The 17,439-nt window shown below is 35.8% G+C and overlaps 1 protein-coding gene across 5 annotated transcripts in view; it reads left to right on the top strand.

The window, feature by feature from the left end:
- The window catches only part of OPA1 (OPA1 mitochondrial dynamin like GTPase), a 106,649-nt gene that overhangs the window by 20,042 nt on the left and 69,168 nt on the right, over positions 1 to 17,439 (top strand). For 3 of the 5 annotated variants that reach the window (XR_005217290.1, XM_037838084.1, XM_037838072.1), the window contains one exon: positions 12,555 to 12,665. The exons of the other annotated variants lie outside the window; for them this stretch is intronic. Coding sequence is in view for 2 of the 3 variants with exons in the window: in XM_037838084.1 (XP_037694012.1) it covers positions 12,555 to 12,665 (111 nt within the window). In the remaining variant the exon portion in view is untranslated. The remainder of the gene's footprint in view (positions 1 to 12,554; positions 12,666 to 17,439) is intronic. 5 annotated transcript variants of the gene reach the window in all.

Below are 17,439 nucleotides of genomic sequence, written 5' to 3'. Positions count from 1 at the left end.
GGAAACCACTTTGTAATTGGGTAATGGGTAGAGGCTGGAAGAATTGTGAGGTGCTTGATAGGAAAAGGCTAGAATGCTTCGACGAGACTGTTGGTAGAAATATAGACATTAAAGGTACCTACAGTGAGATTTTAGAAGGCAATGACGATTGGGTTATTGGAAACTAGAGAAAGGGGATCCTTATTATAAAGTGGCAGAGACCTTGGTGAAACTGTGTTCTGATTTTGGATGGAACACAGAACTTGCCAGCTATGAACTTGGATATTGGGCTGAGGAGATTTTCAAGCTGAGTGTGGAAGGTGCAGCCTCATTTCTCTTTGCAGCTTATAGTAAAAATGCAAGAGGGAGAGGTAAACCGAAAACTGAACTGTTAAAAGAATTCAGAAATTGATGATTTTAAAAATTCTCAGCCCATCCATATAGTGTGCGCTGAGACTGGGGCCAGATGTGACTCTATAGAAACCTCCCTGTGCATTCAGGGGGTGAGTCCTCAGAGAACAGGGTTCCACGTGAAGGTTTAACTGAACAACCCTTTTTTAAAAAGGGTGTACCAGGAGGAGCTAAGATGGCGGCATAGAGAGGAATGGAAGACTGTTAGTCCGCCCGGGAACAATTCATAAATGACCAAAAAACTAGTAAATAACCTGGAATAACTGCGGGGAGACAAATGTGACTGTCCACTCATTATCCAGCAACCTGAATTGGGAGGAATGCCCGAGATCGCAGCATAGAATCTGTAAGTAAAACTGTGGACCCACGCTGAGAGCCGAGAGCCAAGAGCCCCTCCCTCACGGAAGCCTCGTGCTGCTAGAAAGCAGCACTCTCTCAGCCCAGCTCCAAGTGGGGTTTTAATGTTAACTGCTCAATACAGACAGCGAATCCTCAACAAGCAGACAGAGGCTTTTAGGGACAACTGACCTTGGAAGAGTCAGGGGACATATCTGTCTCAGGACGGGGAGCCCAGAGGATCAGGTGCTATCTCTGGCTGACGGGTGAACCCGGGAGCTTTTCCGTCCTTTTCTCTGTGGAGAAAACCTCAGCCTGCAGTGCTTTGCAGTAAAGACAGCCTCAGCCATTTTAAAATCAAAACACTTTGATCAGCAGAGTCAGAGAAACAAAGAACTTACTGATATGCAGATGACCTCTCTGGAGGGAGCATAGCTTGCGAAGAGGAAAGGGAGGGGCCCAGCTCTACTGCCTTTCCGGAGCCAGACCCCAAAGCCTGGGAGAGGAGAGCCACAGGCCACACCCTCTTACACAGGCAGTGACAAGCTGACAGGTGCACCTGGGGGGCAGAAAAGCATAGATGTATGAATCTTCTAAGAAGAACCATCAGGGAAACCAGATACTGAATATTTCCTCCTCCTGTGACCTGAGCCTGTTCTCGTCTGGGAAAACCTGATTGGGGTGGCCTAGGAGGTCAGATGCCTAGACAACAGCAAATTACAACCTACACTAAGAACAACAAAGCTAGGGCCCAGTCAAAGGAACAAACGTACACTTCAACTGAAATACAGGAATTTAAACAACTAATGCTAAATCAATTCAAAAAGTTTAGAGAAGATTTGGCAAAAGAGATAGAGGCTGTAAAGAAAACACTGGGCATATATACAGCAGAAATCAGAAGTTCAAAAAAACAACTAGTAGAATCTATGGAAATGAAAGGCACAACACAAGAGACGAAAGACACAATGGAAACATACAACAGCAGATCTCAAGAGGCAGAAGAAAACACTCAAGAACTGGAGAACAAAACACCTGAAAGCCTACACGCAAAGGAGCAGATGGAGAAAAGAATGAAAAAATATGAGCAATGTCTCCGGGAACTTAAAGATGAAACAAAGTACAAGAATGTACGTATCATTGCTGTCCCAGAAGGAGAAGAGAAGGGAAAAGGGGCAGAGGCAATAATAGAGGAAATAATCAATGAAAATGTCCCATCTCTTAGGAAAGACATAAAATTACAGATCCAAGAAGCGCAGCATGCTCCAAACAGAATAGATCTGAATAGGCCTACGCCAAGACACTTAATAATCAGATTATCAAATGTCAGAGACAAAGAGAGAATCCTGAAAGCAGCAAGAGAAAAGCAATCCATCACATACAAAGGAAGCTTAAGAAGACTATGTGCGGATCTCAGCAGAAACTATGGAGGCAAGAAGGAAGTGGTGTGATGTATTTAAGATACTGAAAGAGAAAAACCGCCAACCAAGAATCCTATATCCAGCAAAGCTGTCCTTCAAATATGAGGGAGAGCTCAAAATATTTTCCGACAGACACAGAGAGACTTTGTGAACAAGATACCCGCTCTACAGGAAATACTAAAGGGAGCACTACAGAGTGATAGGAGAAGACAAGAGTGCATGGTTTGGAACACAGTTTTGGAAGATGGTAGCACAGCAGTGTACACTGAACAAAAATAACTATGAATACAGTTGAGAGAGGAAGGTTGGGAGCATGTGAGACACCAGAAGAAAGGAGGAAGGATAAAGAATGGGACTGTGTAACTTGGTGAAATCTAGAGTGTTCAACAATTGTGATAAAATGTACAAATATGTTCTTTTACAAGGGAGAACAAGCAAATGTCAACCTTGCAAGGTGTTAAAAATGGGGGGGCATTGGGGGAGGGGTGCAATCAATGTAAACTAGAGACTGTAACTAACAATCATTGTATTATGCTTCCTTTAATGAAACAAAGGCAGTATACGAAGGTAAATGCAGATGGTGGGGTTAGGGGAGGCATGTTAGACACTTGACATTGGTGGTGTTGTCTGACTGTTTACTCTACTTTGATTTAAGGTTACTTTTCCTTTGGCTACTTCCTAGCTGTCATTTTTTTTCCTCTTTCTTTTGCCTCTCTACCTTCTTTGACTCCCTCCTGCCTTGTGGAAAAAATGTAGATGCCCTTATATAGATAGTGATGAAGGTGGTGAACGCATAAATACGTGACCATACAGAGAACTATCGATTGTTTACTTAGGATGGAATGTATGGTGTGTGAACAAAACCATCTTAAAAAAAAAAAAAAAAAAAGGGTTGATGACAAAACCACAAGGGCAATATACTGAGTGGAATAAGCCAGACACGTAAGGACAGATATTGCAGGGTCTCACTGATAAGAACTAATTATAATATGTAAACTCATAGACATGAAATATAAGGTACCAAGATATAGGACAAGGCTTAAGAATGGGGAGTGGTTGCTTAGTATGAGCAGAATGTTCAACTAGGATGAACTTAAATGTTTGGAAATGAACAGAGGTATTGGTAGCAAGATGTGAGAATAACTAACAGTGCCGAATGGCACATGAATGAGGTGGAAAGGGGAAGCTCAGAGTCATATATGTCACCGGAAGAAAAGTTGGAGGTCAAAAGATGGGAATGTATAAAACTGAATCCTATGGTGGGCAATGTCCATGATTAACTGTACGAATATTAGAAAACTCTTCCATGAACCAGAACAAATGTGTGACAGTACAACTAGAAGTTAATAATAGAGGGGCATATAGGGAAGAAATATATACCTATTGCAAACTATATACTACAGTTAGTAGTATTTCAGCATTGTTTCATAAACAGTAACAAATGTACTATACCAACGCTACGAGTCAACAATTGAGGGGGGTTGGTTAGGGGTATGGGAGGATTTGAGTATCCTTTTTTTTTTTTCTTTTTCTTTTATTTTTCTTTCTTCATCTTTCACTTTATTTCTTGTCTGGAGTGATGAAAAGTTTCTAAAAATTGAACAAAAATTAAGTGTGGTGATGGTTGCACAGCTGTATGAGGGTACCAGGGGCAACTGATTGTACTCTTTGGATCTTTGGATAATTGTATGTTATCTGAACAATCTCAATAAAAATTGAGATTGAAAAAAAAAAGGGTGTACCAGAACATGGATCCAGTCAGTCATTCCAGGGGAAGTCAGGATTGGAAATGCAGTTGTCTGATGGTTTGGACCCCCTTTAACTGCCTGCATAGCCATCAAGGTTTTAGTGCAAATTGTGTGAGTAGATCCAGTACCAGCCTGGAGTAAAAGGAACAGAGAAGGGATAAATCAAAGAAAAAAAAGACTTCAAAGGCAGAACCATTGAAGCATAAGTCTGGACAAAAATGGTCTCCCTAAGCCAAGAGAGTGGACCTACCCACTGCGTGGAAAGGGTATACTTGGAAGGGGCAGGCCATCTGCCCCAGTGTTTAGAGGGGGCAGGCCTTGCACCCCATCATTCATGGATAGTGGGCCACCCCAGTGCCCAGAGAGGATAGGGCCTATGCCCTGGTGTTCATGGAGAGCCAACCCGATGCTCATAGTGGGGCCCACACCTGTTCAGGGGAGCATTACCACCATGCAAGGACTCAGGAAGGATGGGGCTGCCGCTATAGCAGGCCTGGAGATGCTGTCAGACCTTGAAATCTAATGGAGTTTGCAATCCTGGGACCTGGGATCCCTGTTTTCCTTCCTATTTCTCCCTTCTGGAATGGTAGTGTCTATCCTCTGCCTGTCCCACCACTGTGTATTGGAAGCAGATAACTTGTTTTCTAGGTCCATCAGTTAGAGAGGAATTTGCCTAGGACAGACTAATTTTGATGAGGCTTTGTTTAGCATTCCTCTAAATGGTGTAAGGCTTTTGGGATGTTGTGATTGAATGAATGTATTTTGCATGTGGGGAAAACATGTCTTTTTTGGGGTCTAGAGGGCGGACTGTTGGGGATTGAGTCATGCCTCCCACAAAAGGCATGTTAACCTGCAAACCCTGTAGACAACCCATTTGTAAATAGGACCTTTGAAGTTATTATTAGTTGAGGTGTGCCCAAACTGAATAAGGATGGGCCTTAATCCAAAATGGGTGAAGTCCTTGTAAGTAAAGGAAATTGGACATGGAAGAAGGAGCAGCCAGAAGCCATAAGTCACCAGAATTTGGAAGAGAAAGGAGGAGATGCTACTGTGTGCATTGCTGTGTGACAGAAAAGCTAAGGGACCCCAAAGATTGCTGGCCATCCAGAAGATACCAATTCCAGGAGGAAACAAGCCTTCTAGCTTCTGAAACCATAAGCCAATAAATTCCTGTTTTTAAGCGAATCCATTGTATAGTATTTGTTTTAGCAGCTAGGAAACTAAGACATAGTTTTATTATAATTTTTATGACATTACTTATGTTGTACTTCCTAGCTGAAATATCTTTTCCTTTTTCTTCTACCTGCCTAATTTCCACTCATCCCTAAAGTTCAGCTCAGTTGTTACTTTCCTGAAACATTCCATAACTATTTTAGTTCCATTAATTACATCCTTCTTAACTTTTAAAACACTCACCATCTGAAACACTGTTTTCTTTGGCTTGCATTCTTATGATTTAACGGGCCATGTCTGTCACTACTTCTCTGTCTTCAGAGTACCTAAGATAGTGTTGAACTCTTAATAAAATAAACTGGTTGATTGATTTAATTCAGTAGAAGAAAAGCTAATTTAAATAAATTTGGTTGATGCCAACAAGGGGTGGGCACACAGGTTTTTGTAATATGTCTTTTTGCTTGGTCTTCATATTTGGCAGTTATTGGGGAGAACAAGAATGCGAATGTAGTACATGTACTGGGTATTCTGAATTGTAACAAAGCAGTGTTGCTTAAACAGGATTGTACTTTTCTGGAATTTTTCATGCAACAAATCTATAGTAATTGTGTGGCAAAATTAAATTCTTACCACCAACACCATCAAATAACCACAAGTTCAGGGAATTCTTAAAATTTCCTGAGCCGCTAGCAACTATACTTGGTTAGATTCTTGATCAGGAAACCAGGCTGCCTGCTTTCCAGAGTGCGGTAGATGAGGAAGCAAAGTGATCAGAAGAAAAGCTGGGAAGATACGCGTGAGGGAGAATGGAATGGCAAAACAGGCAACCCTATTTTAGTCTCTAATGATAGGCACACTGCAGTTTTATGTCATTCAGTAAGCATTAAATGAATTTTTACTGTGTATATAACACAGTGTTTAGATAGCAATTTAGAACAGAGGACATTTGGTAGAAAATGTATTATTGGTAATAACTGTTGGTTATAGTTGGACTGTTTTGTTTATTTCTTGAAATTGTTATTTGTAGAAATTGTCCAAATAGTAAAATAGGATATGATATTTCTGGATTGAAGCAGGTTAAATGATCCAAGTGGAAAGACCCTTAATAAATACTCTTCAATTGGCTATAAATATCTTAAACAGTTATGTATTGTTGGGATGAAGAACTTTGGAAGAATAGTGCTAATCAAGTAGCAGAATTATTCAAACTTTAAAAAATAGTTTGGTGCTTAGGAATATTTTTAAATGGAAAGAGAAAGAAGTCTTCACTTTCATAAAGCCCTTTTGCTAGACCAAAATTACTTTTAAAACTTCTAAAGTAGGGGTTGGCAAACTTTTCCTTAAAAGGCCAGAGAGTAAATATTTTAGGCTTGTAGGCCATAAGGTCTCTGTTGATTACTCAGCCAGCCCACCATAGTGGAACTTCTGCTCTAAAGGGTAATTTAAATATACCTTCCAGTATATTGTAGCATCATCATTTTCTCCTTATAAATGTAGACTGAACCTGATAGATCAAAGGCACTTTCAAAAAAATGAGATCCTATTACAGGTTAGAATCAAATACAGACTTTGGAGTCATACTGCTTGGGTTCAGAACCTGGCCTTTCTACTTTCAAAGCTGTATGACCTTCGACAAGTTACTTGGTTTCTCTGAGCTGGTTTCTTCTGTAAAAGGGGGAAACCCAACCTTTTAGAGCTGTTGTAAGGATTAAGTCAAGTCTTTTAGCGTAAGACCTGGCATATAATAAACACTAAACAATGTTGGCTATTAGGTTGATGATGTCAATCATCATTATCTTACCCTTTGAATTATTGTGTGAATTTACAGTATATTAACATTATTTGATTAATTCCTTCCTCTCACTTTTCTTCCTCTCACCTCTATGGGGTCTGTTCTGGGGATTGTGAAAAATGGATTAGTTGGGGTTGATGTGTAGCTTATTTACAGATAAGCATTTCTTAAGAAACCCGATTTGGATTTCATGCTATGAAGTTCAAATGTGCATTATTGGGTAAAAGTAGGTTGTAATTTGATTTATTCAAGTAACAAACATGTGCCGAGCCCTATTTTAGGCACTAAGTATAAAAATGAACACAATGTAGGCCTCACTCTGTTGTAAATTCTCAAAATACAGTTTAAAACACAGCATTTTAAAGCATTAACAGATGAGTGACTTCTAATATTTCAAGATGTTCTTTAAAATCTTCTCCACCAAACTGAGTTATTAACTTTTAGATTTTTCAGTTGGTATTTTGGTTTTTGGAGTTATCAGTTTTCTTGATCAGACGTTATAATTTTTTTTTTTTAATCTTCATTTTATTGAGATATATTCACATACCACGCAGTCATACAAAACAAATCGTACTTTCGATTGTTTACAGTACCATTACATAGTGGTACATTCATCACCCAAATCAATCCCTGACACCTTCATTAGCACACACACAAAAATAACAAGAATAATAATTAGAGTGAAAAAGAGCAATTGAAGTAAAAAAGAACACTGGGTACCTTTGTTTGTTTGTTTCCTTCCCCTATTTTTCTACTCATCCATCCATAAACTAGACAAAGTGGAGTGTGGTCCTTATGGCTTTCCCAATCCCACTGTCACCCCTCATAAGCTACATTTTTATACAACTGTCTTCGAGATTCATGGGTTCTGGGTTGTAGTTTGATAGTTTCAGGTATCCACCACCAGCTACCCCAATTCTTTAGAACCTAAAAAGGGTTGTCTAAAGTGTGCATAAGAGTGCCCACCAGAGTGACCTCTCGGCTCGTTTTGGAATCTCTCTGCCACTGAAGCTTATTTCATTTCCTTTCACATCCCCCTTTTGGTCAAGAAGATGTTCTCCGTCCCACGATGCCAGGTCTGCATTCCTCCCCGGGAGTCGTATTCCACGTTGCCAGGGAGATTCACTCCCCTGGGTGTCTGATCCCACGTAGGGGGGAGAGCAGTGATTTCACCTTTCAAGTTGGCTTAGCTAGAGAGACAGGGCCACATCTGAGCAACAAAGAGGCATTCGGGAGGAGGCTCTTAGGCACAACCATAGGGAGGCCTAGCCTCTCCTTTGCAGCAACTGTCTTCCCAAGGGTAAAACCTGTGGTAGAGGGCTCAACCCATCAAACCACCAGTCCCCTATGTCTGTGGTCATGTTAGCAACCATGGAGGTGGGGTAGTCGAATACCCCTGCATTCTCCACAGGCTCCTCAAGGGGCACTACATCTTTTTTTTTTCCTTGTTTTTCTTTTTTTTTTTTTTTAACTTTCCCTTCTTTTTTAAATCAACTGTATGAAAGAAAAGTTAAAAAGAAAACAAACATACAATAAAAGAACATTTCAAAGAGACCATAAAAAGGGAGTAAGAAAAAGACAACTAACCTAAGGTAACTGCTTAACTTCCAACATGTTCCTACTTTACCCCAAGAAAGTTACCTAATATAGCAACATTTCTGTGAACTTGCTCCTACTATATCCATCAGAAATTAACAGACCATAGTCATTCCTGGGCATCCCCAGAACGTTAAATAGCTTATCTGTTCTTCTTGGATTATTGTTCCCCCTTCCTTAATTGCTCTCTATTGCCAGTTCCCCTACATTCTACATTATAAACCATTTGTTTTACATTTTTCAAAGTTCACATTAGTGGTAGCATACAATATTTCTCTTTTTGTGCCTGGCTTATTTCGCTCAGCATTATGTCTTCAAGGTTCATCCATGTTGTCATATGTTTCACCAGATCGTTCCTTCTTACTGCCGCGTAGTATTCCATCGTGTGTATATACCACATTTTATTTATCCACTCATCTGTTGAAGGACATTTGGGTTGTTTCCATCTCTTGGCAGTTGTGAATAATGCTGCTATGAACATTGGCGTGCAGATACCTGTTCGTGTCACTGCTTTCCGATCTTCCGGGTATATACCGAGAAGTGCAATCGCTGGATCGAATGGTAACTCTATATCTAGTTTTCTAAGGAACTGCCAGACTGACTTCCAGAGTGGCTGAACCATTATACAGTCCCACCAACAATGAATAAGAGTTCCAATTTCTCCACATCCCCTCCAGCATTTGTAGTTTCCTGTTTGTTTAATGGCAGCCATTCTAACCGGTGTTAGATGGTATCTCATTGTGGTCTTAATTTGCATCTCTCTAATAGCTAGTGAAGCTGAACATTTTTTCATGTGTTTCTTGGCCATTTGTATTTCCTCTTCAGAGAACTGTCTTTTCATATCTTTTGCCCATTTTATAATTGGGCCGACTGTACTATTGTCATTGAGTTGTAGGATTTCTTTATATATGCAAGATATCAGTCTTTTGTCAGATACATGGTTTCCAAAAATTTTTTCCCATTGAGTTGGCTGCCTCTTTACCTTTTTGAGAAATTCCTTTGAGGTGCAGAAACTTCTAAGTTTGAGGAGTTCCCATTTATCTATTTTCTCTTTTGTTGCTTGTGCTTTGGGTGTAAAGTCTAGGAAGTGGCCGCCTAATACAAGGTCTTGAAGATGTTTTCCTACATTATCTTCTAGGAGTTTTATGGTACTTTCTTTTATATTGAGATCTTTGGTCCATTTTGAGTTAATTTAGACGTTATAATTTTTTAAAGACTGAGAACATTGTACATGAAATATCAGACTAAGAGAACTTCAGTGTCAAAATAACAGTAGCCAGGATGTTTAGAGGGTATATCATCTATAGTTGTTACCAATGTGGCTATTTATGTGCTGAGATTCTTGAGAGAAAAAATGTCCTAGCTTGGGAAAATATTTATTGGAAAAAATGTATTTTATACATCTAAGAAGTATATAATTGTACAGTGGGTACATGTATTTCTTCCTCCTCCTTATTCCATATAACCTTAGGTTCTAAGTTTTATAGCCCGTCACTTCATATGTAGGGTAAGATTTGATGCCTATAATTATCTCCAAGGTAACCTCCTTAAGTCATGTAATACAGAGTAAGTAGCTTTTTGTGTGTCTAATTCTTGTTTTCTTCCTGCTTTTTTCAGGAGGTAACAGTTAATTTCAACTATCATCACATTACAGTGCATCAGTAACAGAGTTGGAAGGAAAGTGAAGTGTCACTAGAAAAAGGGTGTTTTCTTGTTACATAAGAGATATTAGCGTATTTACTATACAATTGTGTATGGATGCAAGTAGTTAATTAGGGAGAGGTATTTGAGCTATAAATAAAAAAAGAATTATGTGCCTTATAGACCAGCACATTAAGAAATGTGGAATATTTTCCTCCTGTTGTGGCATTTTATAAATTAGAATACTGATGGTATGTTAAAGCAGGTACACTATTATATAATGAAAGTATAAGCCAACTTGGGAAACTTTTAAAAGAACTGTTTTGAGAATCTAAATTATTGGATGAGTAGAAATGATATGGTAAATAACCAAAGGAATAAAAATAAGATGGGTAACTTTTCTTTCTGCTTGATGAAAAGCGATAGCATAAATTATTATGCAAATGATGAGGGTAGTAAGATAATTGACATTGTCTTTCTTTGATAGTTTTATCAGTGATCGTAGAACTGATTTATTTAATAGACATGTTTTTAAAGATGACTGTAGAGTTTTAAAAATACATTTTGTACTATTGAATCTGTAAACAAATATTGAAGTTTCAATTATGTGCACTTTCTCTTTTTGACAGTTTTATCCTTTGATCAAGTCAGTTAGTTCATTTATTGCCGAATGTTGATGGTGATAGTAGTCTAATGTGTTAAAACTGAGTATCAAACCAAAAAGTCTCCAAAATTTTATATTGTGTTAATATTTTTTCTTAATTTAAAATGCTTTGCTATAATACTAACTATTCTGTTTATATTCTTCTCTGGAAAATGTTTATGTTTATTTAAGTTTTTGGGTTATATAAGGTGAACGAGGTAGATAGTTCACCCAGCCTCTGGGTGAATCTGCTAATTAAATTTTGACTGTAATGTTGACCAGTATTTTTTTTAAAGACTTTCTAATTTTGCTATCGAAATAAAATAGTGAAGGGAGTCATTTATAAAGTTCTGAAACTGTTTCAAACTCATTCTTTTAGGAAGTATTAGGTTTCCTAACACTTTTCGTTTTTATAATTTGGTAAAAATTTTCCTATTGTTCTCCCAGAACACCATTCTTGACCCAGTTGAATGGTCTCATTCATTGGAACTTTGCCTTTTTTGGATTTCTAATTGAGAGAATATTGGGTTTGTGATATTGTCAATTTTTACTTGCCTTCTCCATCTTCCCTTCCTCCACGTTTCTAGATTGATTATCTCATTGCCCAGCAATTAAAAATAGTGTATCAGAAAATGACATGCATTTTAGTAACATGCCACATATGAATATGTTGTGATAAAAATTGTACCAGTTTAATATTTAATGATTATTAAGTTGAATGAATTTTAAACATACGGAAAGTAATTATTTTGTGCTTAGGTACAAAATGGTTTTTGTTTTACTTTTAATTTTCATAATAACTTGATTGTCTCCATATCTTAATCATGTTCTTTTATAATGCTTTTGGTTTAATAATTGATGTGGACTCTGTTTATTTTCAGGGGCTATTTCTATTTAATGTAAAAACAGCTGGTAAAAAGTGAAAATTCAACCAGACTAGTTCTTTGAAGTTATATAAAGTTAAAACAGTCTAAAACATTATTTTTTAATTTACAGGAAACCCTTAAATTTTTGTGAAACAAGCCATATGCAAAGGTACATAGGGTATATGAATTAATGTAAATCCTTGATTAATTTGATGCTAGAAAACTCAAATTAATGAGGGTTTTGAGGAACTGTCATCTTTAATTGAACAAGTCAGATAACAAGGAAAAATATTTAAGAATTTAATAAGTAATTAAGCTGTTTACTATTTACTTAAACGCAAGAAAGCAATCCAGTTTCTAGCTTTAAACCACATTCAACCAAATCCCTTATACCTTATGTGTCCTCCCTTCAGTTTGTGGGCATTATGGTTGAGAATAAAGATTCAGGCCTGCAAGATCAACAGTGTTCTTAAAAAATGAGTTTTTTTTCCTCCATATTATCAAGTCAGGAGCATGCACTAGTACATATTAGCAAATAAAAAAAATAAGAGTTGAAATATTGGTTTTTTTTATATTCCACTTACCAGGAAATTTAACTACAGTGCTGCCTTCCTTGAGCATTCCAGTTAGTCTAGACTTTACTGTACTTTGATATTATATTCCTGTCTCATTTAATTCAGCAGACTCACTTATTATCGAATTTCCTTTTTCACTTTTTAAAAACTATGCTGTTTCACTTTTCTGAAACATCTAATTTTACAGAGGAGGAAAAATGGAAATGTAATACAGAGCCAAAATTGTTTATTGGCTCTCAAGGTATATAAATGAGTTTCCGTTTTTATTATAAACTATCCATTCTTCCCTATCTTACATCTTTTCCTTTGTTTTGCCCTTTGGTTTAACATTGTTCTCCTCCCCAATTTTCCTCTTCTCATTGTAAACTCATGGCAGGGTCTGCTTGGTGAGCTCATTCTCTTACAACAGCAAATTCAAGAGCATGAAGAAGAAGCACGCAGAGCTGCTGGCCAATATAGCACAAGCTATGCCCAACAGAAACGAAAGGTGATGGATGGTTTAAGGGGGCTACTGATGTGTTCACATTTGATCAGCCATTTCTACCAAGATTTCATGTTGCTTTAACCCGTTCATGGACTCCAATTATTAGAAATTGTTTTTGATACAGTAAAAATAAAAAAGATACATAACATAAAAGATGCAGCTTTCCTGGAGTAGGTAGTGTAAGCAAATCCCCAAATAATAAGGCTCTCAGGGTCCATGGATTTGAGTTTAAGGGTGGACTTAATGAATTGCTGTTTATTACTTGGTCCAGTTATTAAGTCACCTTAGGCTTATAGCCAACTTATCTACTTACTTATTCTCCAGGTTTTCATTTCTAAAATGAAAAGGATTACCCTGATTGACCAATTTAAATTATTTAAAGCATGAAACAAATTTATTTGTTTTAGCTAAAATGTATCACTAGGGAACATTCATATTTCTTATGGAAGAAAAATATTTTGATTTAACTTTTGGGCAGAGAAGTATAGTTCTTATACTTCTTAATAAACTCATTGCATAAAGATTTTCATTTTTATCAGTGTGGTCAGTGTCAAAAACATTTTCACCTTGGACTACTGAGGGGTTGAAACATTGGATATATCGTATAGTACTGATCAGTAAAGAGCATATTCTAATAAAAGTCAGCATAAATCTATAAAAATATTTGGTTATTGGTGCAGATAAGAGGTCTTAAAAAATTTGCTTTTGACTGTTAGGTAATCCCACAGTGTGTATCCCAAGGTTAATGTTCTGAGGACTCTTGGTTGAAATGAAATGGATGCAATTATTTTAAAGTTACATTCTGAGATCTTGAGATCACCTAATTATGTTGCATGTATTAGATCAAGAAAATTTTAGTTATGTATGAACTTTCGCTCAAGAAAAAATAGTCATATATTTAATTACCTTCCTGTAGGTTCTGATATTTAAATCAACCATATTACAGGTACTGATTCAGTGCAATAATTCTGCTTGTTAACCTTATCCCATTTGGTGGTGGTGAACACTTGAGAGTATTCATCATAGTTCCATTTATTTTTTTTAGTGTCACTTCCTGGCTTTTCTCAATTCCATGGCTGTGGAATCAACTCCTGGATATTGTTTAGCTTTCAGTAAATGAATAACATAGGTGGAAATAAAAAAGAATGTTATATTTTTCTCCTTTGTTTAAATTAAAGTGGATGTGTTAAGCCAAGGAAGGATTTATTTTTACTGGTACTTTAGCATTCTCGGTTCTGCATACTGGCAAGGGTACCATTTAAATATTGTAACAAAGTTTCTTCTTAGACTGACAGTTGAACAAGAACCATCCATACCTTAGCTTTATTACAGTAGGAAGAGAAGTAGTATGTTCTGGAAATATAGCTAGAAATATGAATAGAGCTCTAGTTACAAGTTGTTCTTAGGGTTTTTTGGTTTGTTTGTTTTCCATAAAAAGTAATTTTGAAGAGTCCTAAGACCTGCCATTTTAAGATTCTAAGGTATGGTTTTAAAATATTGACATGCTTTTGGATCTCACAATCAAGGGATATTAATAACAAACCAGTTGTTTTTCTTACTTGCCAAAAGTTAGTGTTCATTTTAGGTTTACTAGTCTTTATTCAGGCTTAGAGTTATTACTCCTACTTCTCATTTTAGAATAGTCTTATATTTAAGTGGGTTATCCACTTAACCCTTTTGTGCTTCACTTTCCCATCTGTGAAACAGAGACTGCATGACTGTATTTAGTTACACTTAGTGGAGCACCAAACAAGGGTTGTTCCTGCTCACTTTGGAAGGTAAATAGGGCTTTAAAGACAGTTTATGCTCTTTTATAACGAAATCATCCCCCTTTTTATCCTAAGGCAGTTTCCTTACTATATCCTACCCTATTCCCCCTTATAGCCAATAGAGATGAGTTTCAGTCCCTCGCTGTCATAAATGATCAAAATCCTAATTCATGTGATTTTTACCATTCCTGGCTTTTGGGGTTTACTTGAGGTACAAAACTACAGGTACTTTTTGTACTTTTCAATCATTCTTTCTTTTTCTGTAACCTTCTTGAAAATATAAGTAGGTCTTCATTTTTTTAAGATCTTATTAGTAGCAGCTAATTTTCCCTCTATCTCCTGAGCAAAAGGGCTTGAGCAGAGACAGATTAAAACTGCCATTGGTAGTTTTCCCTCCTATGGATATGTACACACACAGAGAAGTTTTTGAAATTAGTTTTTTATTTACGTATTTTGGTATTTCAGAATAGCCATTATGGCTTCATTGGAAGAAATTCTTAAAATTTTAAATTTAAACAGTCAGGCTTGGTTTTGTGAGGAGCTAGTAAAGATTTTTCTCTTTCAGCTTTAGCTTGTTTCTGCGGAGGATTCCGCTCTTTCTCCATCAGTTTCACAGCCCTGGAATTGTAGAAAAGCCTGGTTTCAAGATCATTGATATCCATTTCTGTCAGGGTGAGTTTTAAATTAATTTCAAAATGCCAACTGAATATATTAAACAATAGGATATGGATTTATTCTTGTAAGTGATTGAATTTTACCAGTAAGCATACCATGGCCTTAACACAATACTCTGTAAAATGAGAATGCATTAAAATAAAATAAAATATACCCGGATTGCTTGTTAAAACCCAGAATAAGTAAGTGACAGATTAAAAATAGCATGTTTGCACACCTTAAGAGAATATGTAATAGTATCTTCTCATCAATCATTAATATTTATTTTGTAAAGCTAGAGTCTTTCTTCTTGTTTCCAAGAAAACATTAGGTCCAATTCTTGACTCCACTACCTGTCTTATTATTATCATTATCATTATTATTATTACAGAAGATACGGTTTTACAGAATAATCATGTATAAAATACAGGATTCTCATACACCACTCCACCACCAACACTTGCATTGGTGTGGAAAATTTGTTAAAATTGATGATAGCGCTTTTTTGTAATTCTACTATTTTGTAACAGTGGTTACATTTGTTACAATTGATGGAAGATTATTAAAGTAGTACTGTTAACTATTGTCCATAGTTTTTGTAGGGGTATTTTTTCCCTATATTCCCAACCTATTATTTATTTATTTTTTCATGTATATTTTTATTTTATTACTCATCTACCCATTCACTGGATAATAGGGTATCAGTCACAAGATTACTTGTCTTTTAATGTAACTTTAAGGGGAATTTTATGTTCCATTAAACTAAGCAGATAGGAAATGTATCAGTAAACTATGCATGAGCTATTACTAACAATTGTGCCAGAAGGACAAATGAGAAATTTAAATGCTCCTAAAAATCTTAACAGTTATGATTACCAAATACTAATATTAGCATAAAGATTGTAGTAGTCTAATAGCCTTATATCATTTTAAATTTTTATAGAACCTTTTTATTTTACTAAATTACTAAGTAAGTTAACCTTTTGTACTCTTGGCAGTTTAATAAACATTATAACTTTTTTGTTTAATTTTATTATATGTCTCTTAATTTTTGCCCCAAATGTAATGTTGACGTTTTCTGTAGTGATTTAAAGTATATTGCATGAAATCAGAAATCATTAAGTGTTCACATTCAAAACTAAAACCTTTTATCCTAATACTGTTTATACATTTTATACTAATTTAGCTGCAGCTAGATGAATATTTAATGGAACAAAATAAATCAATTTCAGTACCCCTTAAAATGAATTGGGTATTTAATCTGCATAACGGTTTTTTTTTTTATGAGCACATTATTATAGTATAATGGCATGCCGTATGATCAAATTATGGAATCTTTTTCTTTATTGGCCTTTGAGTTTTTTTGTTCTTTGGATTGTGGATCCTCTTCCTAATTTGCTTGTTTCTTCATTTTTAGAAGGTTATTAGTAATTCTTCATTCTATATACATACACATCAATAGTCAAAATTAATAGCCAAATTAGATGGCTGTTAATAATAATTCTTCATTCTACACACATACACATAGTCAGCAAGCTTCCTATACCGGAATGGGAAGATAAAAAATTACTAATGTTTGTTTTATATCATCTTACTTTTTCTAGTTTTAATCATATTTGTTGAAATTTTTTAAGAAAAAAAATTATGTATCATTTCTAGCAAGCCTTGTCACTTGTATTATTGAAATAAAAGTTTGGGAAATTTTTTGACAAAGTAGTTAGAAATAGGAATGAAAATTTGAAAGTAACTTTCTGTCACATGGACAAGCCTTATTAATGACTCTTCAATAAACAAATCCTTAAAAAAATCATATATATTTCTACCCATGATGCTTAAACAGCAAATGAATGAAGAAGAACAAGAATTTAAATGAAAAAGAATATACATTTTAACTTGATTTTTGTCCTCTATAAAATAAATTCATGTTTACAAATTTTGATTATCAGAAATTAGCGTTTTGAAAGACTGAGGATGACAACTTCTCTACTTCACCATGGAGTCAAAGTACAGCTACATGGATTTGTTATGAATTACATCATTTTTCAAATAATTGATCTTTGTATTTTGTATTTAGAATTGAATTGTGACTACTTTAAAGCCTGTTATACAATGGAGTTCTTTGTTTTTTGTTTTTTGTTTTTTTTTATAACTTCGTTTTAGAATTATTAGCATTAATAATTTGAAGTAGTTTACATTACACAATACCTGTGGATTTTATTCTGGTTTTTGTTTTATGTTTTTGTCAACTTTAATTGCTTTACTGGGCAACTTTAATTGCTTTACTGGGCTTCATTGCTACCGATACATTTTCTGTATTATGGGTTAGCAGATTTTGCATGAGTACTGAATTTAAA

The sequence above is a fragment of the Choloepus didactylus genome, chromosome 1 (genome assembly GCF_015220235.1).
Source record: "Choloepus didactylus isolate mChoDid1 chromosome 1, mChoDid1.pri, whole genome shotgun sequence".
NCBI lineage: Eukaryota > Metazoa > Chordata > Mammalia > Pilosa > Megalonychidae > Choloepus > Choloepus didactylus.
The sequence above is the reverse complement of the archived record's forward strand: the minus strand, read 5'-3'. Positions and strand labels throughout refer to the sequence as shown.